This window comes from Histoplasma capsulatum, genomic scaffold (genome assembly GCF_000149585.1).
Source record: "Histoplasma capsulatum NAm1 scaffold_5 genomic scaffold, whole genome shotgun sequence".
Classification (NCBI taxonomy): Eukaryota; Fungi; Ascomycota; class Eurotiomycetes; order Onygenales; family Ajellomycetaceae; genus Histoplasma; species Histoplasma mississippiense.
This window is the reverse complement of record NW_001813978.1, coordinates 825,778-834,834: the sequence shown is the minus strand read 5'-3', so window position 1 is coordinate 834,834 and position 9,057 is coordinate 825,778. Positions and strand designations below refer to the sequence as shown.

Below are 9,057 nucleotides of genomic sequence, written 5' to 3'. Positions count from 1 at the left end.
AGAATGTGGAAGACGGTTAAGTCGGACGATCCTGTTGAAAATACTTTACAATGTTTGCTTCTTGTATCTTTTTTTTTTTTGCAAAAGATCGCATCTGTCATGAGGTTCGGGACTATTGTGTTGAAAGAATTCATATGTACTCTTAGTTCTTTTAGGTTTCAGCAAACTCATTTGAATCTAGTATATCGATAAATGTTTCTGGATGCGGGAAAGATAAACTAGCATTATCTAAGCACTGCACAACAGAAAGTTTCTTATAAAAAAAGCTAATTCATCTCGGGTACGGAAGGCGCATTCTGGTGAGCGATCGCGGCTGTTTTGCTCCCAGACGAAACCTATTCATCCGACTTTATAGGAGGACGCTCCCAGTGTCGTAACATTTGCTGAGCGGCCTTGGTCCACTCCACGGTGCATGCATCTGAAAGCTGTTCGATCTCTGTCAGGGACGGAGTCTTTCCTCCCCACATCGCCGGGTTTGTCGCAATGTCCCTGGCGTGCTTAGGGATTATTTGCCTTTTTCGTGTCCCATGCCATTAGTTCTATTCTTTTTTGTTTTGAACGGGGGAATGTTCCAGGTAAAGGCAGCCTACTGTTCCTGCAATTTGGAAAGAACAAGCCAACAGTAGTTCCAACTCCGCGCGCTTTGAGGATCGCTAACCGTTAGGGCTTTGGCTTCGTCAAGACACTCAGAACTAAAAGGATAGTTTCTCGTGAGGAATCTCAACTCGCTGAGGAGGTTGTTTGAGTTGACATAGTACACCCAGGCGTCGGACAGTGGCTGGGTGACTTCCACATGATCAAGTTTGGTAAGAACTCTTTCTGCGCTGCGCAATTCGGTGATGGTATTTATGCGATGAGTGCGCAATGCGCTGATGAGCTGCTCTTTATTATATTGCATTTCGAAGGCTTGAGCTGAGGGAGAAGCCAAAAGGGGATATCGTCCAAACCAAGGCGAAAGCAAAACGAGGAATAGTAAGTAGGCTGAATAAAACAACAGTACGGATATCACGATCGTTTCCTATATCTTTCTGGTGACCGAAATAAGGGACATAGAACCAGCACTCAGGAGAGGGACTTCATTATATAGCCCAACTAGTGCTCTCTGTGGACTTAGCACCAGACAATATGTGCTTTATCAAAGTAATACCCAGGTCATTTTCCAAGTGCCATCCTGTCTAAATTGTGAATAGCGTGATTGCATTTGCAGGTGGCAAGCCTTGACGACAAATAGAAGGTCGAATTGAGGGCGGTAACATTGATCCGCTTCATCTACTATTCCAATAGCCACTCTTCCGGCTAAACTATTTTCTTCATCAGCAACATTCCGCACTGCATGATTAAGTCTGAAGAGTAGTCCGGAGTTTATGTGGGTTGGCAGAAGCTCCGGGAGCATGGGATCGTCGTATGCAATATGTCTTAAGAGGCTGAAGGAGCGTATAATAATTGGAACATTCCCGAGTAGCTGTGATAGTTTCTCATGCGCTTGGTATTATGCGTGTTGGAATCGTGTTGGAAGAAGGGTACCTTGTATTCAAGAAACTGTAGAAAACTCAAAAGTTATTGCAAAGCACAAGAGTTCATTGCTGTTGATTTCCATCATGGTAATGCTGGGCGGCGATGAAACAGCAGACATAGCGTAAATAACAATGGCAGTGATGGCGAGTTGCGGGAGGTTGGTCGTGAGAGTGGAGTCTCGAATGGATGTTGAGGCTCGCTTAGCCTCCAATTTAGCCTCCGGGAAGCCAAAATTCCTTCAACATCGACAGCATAGAATACCGGAGTGCCGGAGTGCCGGAGTCTCGGACTTGGAGAGCCCATCGTCGCGATCGACGATTGACGGTAGGGCTGCGAACGAGGTCAAGATGCCGGAGTGCCAGCGGACCAGCTTCCACTCTAACCAGCCAGTCATGACGAGCAGCAAGCATTTCGTAAGTCGCTATCTCGAACATCGCTGCTTACGAAACGGCATATCGATATTTGGAATTCACCGTGCTCCACCACTGCGAGGTGCTTATATGATGCTTATTTCATTCACGATGAAAATTAAACGCTTCAGCTTCACGTCAGCTCGGCCATCGTTCCCTGACTGCGCAAGGAACGAAAGGTCTATTACAAACTCAAAAGAAACACAAAGATACGAACGAGATTGCTTCCCTCTCCCTAAGCCAGTATTTGTCACCTTTTTTTGTGTGGTGATCGAGGGCAGTTTTCTTCCATTTCCACAACTACTACAGAATAGTATCTATGTAGTTACTCCTGACCCAAGCCTGTATATCAGCATTAGGAGGAGATATTTGTCCTCGATAGTTTTATTGCCGGTGAAGGATATCCCGGCATCTTATCGACATAGCTAGCTGACATTTCGAAACATGTTCGTATTGAGCCGATAAGGCCACCAAACATATTTCAGTCTGCGTAGCTGGAACTGCAGAAAAAAATTTGCATTTCATTAGGCTGTTTTCAGTGTGCACATTATTTCTCATATCGAACTCGTTGACTTATCAGTTAGTAGTTAACGATTCATAAGTTTCATAGTTACATATTTAATCTTTCAAGCCAACTAATGCACTCCCCTCTGCTCCTCAGTGAAAAGGCTCTCAATAATATAATATCTCATCCCGAGATTTCAACAACAGCGACAACAAGTCTTGCGTATCAGCATGGAATTCTCCAGCATGTCCGACTCTGGAGAATTCGCCTCGAATTTCTTCCCTGTGTGGGGTTCTGACATCTTATCTGATAAGTCATCACTAAGCATTTTAGCGCATCCAGAATTCTTTATCCCGACATTCAAAAACCTGGACATCAACCACCACCGTCCAACACATGCTCGTTTCTTCCTTTCCCTGCGCTTGTGAAGCCGTAACCGGTCTACCGTCTTGCGCTAGGTCATGACCCTGTAGATCGGGCCCAAGGCGGAATGCCTCCAGATCAAGACTTACAACGATCAGCACCAACCCCACGCAATACCGAATAGCTGATCAGGGCGCCGAAAAACATTGCAACGTTGGTTCCGAGACGGTTGGCCCTTGCGGGAAGGCCAAAGGGACAAGAAGGCCATTAAGTGGAGACCGAGGGAAAAGAAGTAGCCCTATACCGCCTTGCCATTTCTTTGTCATCTCGACGACGCTGACCTCCAAGTCACCATGCCCTCGACTCCGAATCCAACGCGCCGCCGACGCATGTCAGCACAAACATACCACACCTTCTCGACTCCTCCGCCCAAATCCCGAGGGCGGCCTTTATCAAGCGAGTCAACTTTATCGAGTTCCAATGGCGAAGCGGAATCTTCCGTCACTGAATCTCCCCTTCCTACCGAACAAATGGCTATCCTCGCAGTCATTGCACTCTGCGAACAGACTGCTTTCAACTCCATAAGCCCCTATATCCCACACATGACAGCTTCGTTTCCAAACGTGAGCCATGGCCAGGTAGGGATGTACGTGGGTGTAATCGCATCTGCATTTGCGCTGGCGCAGTTTGCAACGAACTTCTTCTGGGGCTGGGTATCGGATCGCATTGGCAGAAAACCGGTGATTCTCTTGGGGACGATTCTTAGCGCTGGCTGCTTTCTAGCCTTTGGGTTTTGCAAGACTCTTTGGCAGGCCATCGTGGTTCAGGCTCTGATGGGAATAGTCAATGGAAACCAGGGTGTCGTCTCCACTTGTTTGGGCGAGATTACTGATCGCTCTAACCAATCTCGCGCTTTTACATACTTACCGGTGATTTATGGGATTGGAGGGGTTACGGGTCCAATAATCGGTGGCCTCCTTGTTTCGAAGTCTAGCCAAATGAACGAAAACTATCCTTATTTGACCCCCAACATCGTCTCAGCTGTCATCCTAACGCTAGACTTCACCCTAGCATCTCTATTCTTGCAGGAAAGTCTTGAAAACTCGACCACGCTTCCTAAACTAGAGAAAAAAATGCGCGAGTTGTTCACATGGCTTTGGCAATTTACCAGCTCTTCAAGACCGACATACCTACGAACACTCCGTCCCAATCACCAACACCACAGCCCGAGCGCAGAACGACAGAGCTATTCCTCGGTGTCAGGCGAGGAAACCGATGCCGATATCGATTCCTCTTCCGCGACACCAAACACTGGGCTATTCCATCTACCAAATAACTCCAGCGGGCTCGAACGGGATGAAATCTTCAATAGAGACACGGTCCTCTTACTCATTACCTATTTGATATTCGCATTAACTAATGTCGCGTTCAACTCTCTTTATCCCATTTTCGGTCAAGCAGCACTGCCGACGGGTCGCGAACTCAGCCCTGGCGAAATCGGACTCTCACTCGCCTTTGCAAGCATTGTGTCGATTGCGTTCCAGATTTGTATATTTGGGAGACTTCGAGACAAGATGGGCAACAAATGGTCATATCGAGCCAGCCTGCTCGGATTCGTTATTTCATTTATCTTGATGCCATTTGTCGGGTACAAGGACGATGCTGGGACAGGGAGCGAAATCTCCAAGAGCACAATCCTTCTCGCGATTGAATTATGTGTGGTTCTGCTGGTGAAAACAGTAGCCGCCGTTGGTGGCCTGACCAGCGCTCTTCTCTTGGTAAGCTATGCGAACCTCTTTTTCCTTTGATCAAAAAGATCCCGCCATTGGTTTTTTTTTTTTTTTTTTTTTTTTTTTTTTTTTTTTTAGTACTAACACTTACACTCCTCTGCCTTCTGCAGATCACCAACTCTGTCACGAACACTCATGCCTTAGGCTCTCTAAATGGGCTTGCCCAGACTCTATCTGCCTTAGGACGGGCCGTAGGCCCATTTCTATCAGGAAGTCTCTTCACCCTCGCAACCCGAATCGAACCCAAAGGCGAAGCAATGGCCTTTGGTGTTTTCGGTGGTGTTGCGTTCCTCGGTTTTCTGCTAAGTTTCGGAATCAAAGCCAATAAACTCGAGGCTGCTGGATTCGTCGATCATGACAGCGTCGATCACTATAAATCCGATGATGAAGAGACTTTGTTATGAGGCTTGGTGGTTTTTATCCATGTCATTATTATCTTTCCATTTTAGTTTATTTTATTTTGGTTTGCTTCCTGCTTACAAAAGTTAAAAGAACTCCAGCGGATTTTTAACGCGCGGAGAGTCGTTTGGGTATTCTGCCTCGCCACCAGCCCCCTCTTTCCTCTCCTGTCGTATATTTATACATCCCCATCCCTCTATATAACAGAACGTCGGTGGCTTGTTTTTCGATATCGCTTCACTTTCATTGTTCCTCTCTCCTTGCTACGCCTTTAATGATATTATGACGCGGTCGCTCATGATTTTTATACTAATTTGACAGGTGTTCTGGATTTTATTTTTTTCCTTCGCTGGCTTTACCTCGGATCGTTATAAAAATAGAGCATAGAGAGGCGAATAATCAAAACGACCCAAAAAACAAGGCCCTCCTACTTTTTTTTGTAAATATTCTCAACCCAGAGGGCCGCTGTCAATTTTAATTTCCATTCTCTTTCCTGACATCATTTGGATTCATTATTTTCCCTTTCTGAAAATTAGAAAGAGATACAGACAAGCATATACTGGCATGCCGCTGGAGTATAGCAAGGGCTTTATGAGAGGTTTTACGGCAAACATCATTTTGTTTGTGTTGGCTAGTTTCAGCCCCCAATTTTTATATCGATTCCAGGAAATATTCTATGTTGGCGAATCTGATCTCCTCTCATTCGGTACCTCCTGTGACAGTGGCGCTTGAAGCATAACCATCAATATTTGACTAAATACGCCATAGACGCCCATCAGCATGTTAGTGCTTGGGCTAGTAAGCTCGACAACCATCACATTTGCCATTTGAGCTTCCAACAAAGGGTGAAGAGTATCACTGCATCAGAATAGCTCATATTTCGTATGTAATCCAGACATACAAACTTAACCAGAGCCATGCAGTAGTTAGCAGCAGATTCCTCGCTATATAAAGCTGTAAACATCATTTGACTATTGCAAATGGCAACCCGCCCCGCGATCCTGATTTTGTCTACTCCGTACAACCCCCCCTGGTTCGGATTCACAAAGTCCCCGATCGTTGGCGGACGGGATCTTTTCAACCGCACCCAGGCCTGCAGATTTGGCCTCCACAATGCAGACGATCTGCACGGTTTGTGACACCCAATATCCCGCCCATCAGACATGAGACACGACGCCCAACCAACCTGAGCCTGCTGGTCCAACACCACCATCGGACCGCACCCGCGATCCACCGGCTTTAGTCTTGACATCAATCCGCGCTTGCAAGGGATGCTCCTTTCACAACCGTGGATACCTGCGGCAGAGACGCTCGATCTTGTTTTCCCTAAATACCAAGCACACCTCAGGTGTAACTGTGTTTGTTTGTTGTCTTCTTTGTCCTAGGTGCTTTTTTTAAAGGCTGTCCTGCGCACAACTTTCTCCCTGCTCTGCTTTTTCCCACACGAAATGCTGTTACTTCTTGTCAAGATACACCTTCCACGAAATGAGGTTCTGAGCTCCTCTTGAAACCGCCTCTCAGCAAAACATGGCCAGTGCCAGAGCCGATTCAGTTCCTACGGCATGGGCAAAGGATAACTCCTCACTCCTGGAACGAGGAACAGTGCGGGGTGGCGGTAGACGCGCTTCCGAACTGCAGCTCGCAGAGGATGTTATTCGCAAAATCGACCGGCGCATCCTCCCACTGCTATTTGTGACGTACAATTTCAACTTTATGGACAAGGTCATTCTATCTAGCGCATCGGTTTTTGGGCTTCGGGAAGACACTGTGAGCATCGCCATAGACGCCACGCTCTCTACCCCTGAACGTTGGTTCACTCTCTTCTGACTGACGGCATAGCATCTTGTCGGGTCCCAGTATAGCTGGATTTCCAGCGTGTTTTACTTCGGATACCTGTTCTGGACTTTTCCCACATCTATCCTGATCCAACAGCTACCTGTGGGCAAGTATGTATCTGCGAATACATTTTTCTGGGGCGCCGTTGTCGCGTTGACCGCGGCTTGCTCAAACTTCGGCGGATTAATGGGTGTCCGATTCCTCCTGGGGGTTGCAGAGGCAACAATTTCACCGGCATTCGTCTTTGTCACGTCGATGTGGTGGACGCGTGAGGAGATTCCTGCGCGCTGTGGAGTATGGTTTGCGGGGAACTCCCTCGGTGGACTGCTATCAAACTTCCTGGCTTTTGCCATCGGCCATATAAAGAGGCCTCTTGCAGCTTGGCAGTGGTTATTCATTGTACGTTCCCTGCCCCACATATTGAACTGTACAGCAAGTCGCTGGATTCAACTCCTTACCTGTCTTTGACTGCGTTCCTTTCCAGGTTCTCGGCGTGGCTACCTTCCTTTGGGGGGTTTTCTTGCTTTTCCTCCTCCCAGACACAATCGCTTCCTGCGATTTCCTGAATGAAAGAGAAAAAATCTATGCGGAGCATCGTGTGGAGTTTGCTGGCACGGGGAAGATCCGACACGAGTGGAAACGGGATCAAGTGATCGAATGCCTCATGGATCCTAAAACCTTCCTATTTCTTAGTGTTTCGGTCTTGACCCAAGTATGTGAACTTCAAGAAACTCGCATGGCCATCCTTCTCAAAGAAAAAATCGAGAAATATTAATCTTTGGCGTCACAGATACCCAACGGTGGAACCCAAAACTTTGGCAACCTGGTCCTCAAGGGCTTTGGCTTTTCGCCCCTGGAAACTACTCTAATTATCACCCCAGCATCTGTCCTGTGCATTTCCACAGTTCTCATAACGTAAGCTGAGCCATCTCCCTGTTGTCCTCTCCTCACTTGTCCAACCTCCTTTGCTAATCGCTGTCTAATACTGCTGGATACAGCGGCTGGTTCTGTAGCAAATACCACAATGTGGCGACGTATCTTATCTGCGGAATCGTTGCATTCCCAGTCGCCGGGAGTGCGATTATCTACTCAAACGTCAGCAAGGGCGTCAAATTATTTGGATACTATCTCATGTCACCAGGGCCAGCAGCACTACCCCTCACCATGTCGCTGGTAGCAGTCAACTACAAGGGCTCAACGAAGAAAATGACCATGACAGCTATTTTATTCGTAGCCTATTGTGCTGGAAATATGTGAGTCTTGCGCCTTCTCAGTGTTTGTTATAAGCCCAGACAAGAGAAGCAAACTTAGCAACTACCATTGGATATCCCCCCCAGCTTCGGTCCATTTGTGTTCCCCCCCTTTCCCTTTCCCAACTCTCTCTCTTTTCACTAGCTAAGCAAAATGCCTCCAGTGCGGGTCCCCAATTTTTCATATCAGCAGAGGCTCCCCATTACCCAACGGCCTTCCGCGCTATTCTCGTTTGCTACTCACTAGTAGTGGTAAGCGCACTTGCGCTCAGGTTTTACCTAAATTGTCTTAATCGGAAGCGCGATGAGAAGGAGCGTGTGCCAGCGGTGGGAAATGAAAGCGGCATGGCGAATAAGATTAACCCAACTTCGGGGGAGGAGGAAGAGGAAGAGCTCACAGATTTCCATGCCAGAGGTTTCAGGTATCGGACATAGGATTATAACGGATGATCTTACTGAAACTGCGTTTTATTTTATTTTTTTGGTGTTTTTTTTTTTTTTTTTTTGGATTGTCGCGTCCATGAGGACATGCTGATTTGTATATATATATATATATATATATATATATCTGGATGGATGGATGGATGATTCGATCGCCACTCGTTCTCGGAAGACTTTGCGGTAAAATCGGTTGGTAAATTTCCATATTCTGGAAGTCATTCCAGGGAACACGGGTCACGAATTTATGAAGTAACGTCGCTTACCATTTGACACTTTTCGAAATTACCTATGTAGTGGTTTCAATATAAATTATCTCTAGGAAACAATATCAAGCATTCCTATATCCTTGGATACCAGTATTTTCTATAAATTCTGCGAAATACTTTCCACGCTACCGCATCCACCGCGCCCGAACCCCCCATCTACTCCCTTCGCCGGGCGACCCTCGCCTACTTTCGCACAATAATGTAGTAATAACACAGACCATGAACAAAAGTCTGCTATAGGTATGCTTACGTGGAAACCAAAATCGTAACTATCAGTTGCGT

At 46.7% G+C, this 9,057-nt stretch overlaps 3 protein-coding genes across 3 annotated transcripts; 2 read left to right on the top strand and 1 right to left on the bottom strand.

The window, feature by feature from the left end:
* Positions 1 to 335: 335 nt before the first annotated feature.
* Positions 336 to 898, bottom strand: HCAG_05104 (predicted protein; the record flags this gene model as incomplete). The annotated part of the gene is made up of 2 exons (XM_001539587.1): positions 336 to 513; positions 591 to 898. 2 exons carry the CDS (start codon positions 896 to 898, stop codon positions 336 to 338), a joined length of 486 nt encoding a protein of 161 aa, XP_001539637.1.
* Positions 899 to 3,146: 2,248 nt separating this feature from the next.
* On the top strand, positions 3,147 to 4,987 carry HCAG_05103 (conserved hypothetical protein; the record flags this gene model as incomplete). Its single annotated transcript, XM_001539586.1, has 2 exons — positions 3,147 to 4,571; positions 4,694 to 4,987. 2 exons carry the CDS (start codon positions 3,147 to 3,149, stop codon positions 4,985 to 4,987), a joined length of 1,719 nt encoding a protein of 572 aa, XP_001539636.1.
* Positions 4,988 to 6,509: 1,522 nt separating this feature from the next.
* Positions 6,510 to 8,503, top strand: HCAG_05102 (conserved hypothetical protein; the record flags this gene model as incomplete). The annotated part of the gene is made up of 6 exons (XM_001539585.1): positions 6,510 to 6,749; positions 6,822 to 7,217; positions 7,252 to 7,530; positions 7,609 to 7,733; positions 7,817 to 8,071; positions 8,233 to 8,503. 6 exons carry the CDS (start codon positions 6,510 to 6,512, stop codon positions 8,501 to 8,503), a joined length of 1,566 nt encoding a protein of 521 aa, XP_001539635.1.
* Positions 8,504 to 9,057: the final 554 nt, after the last annotated feature.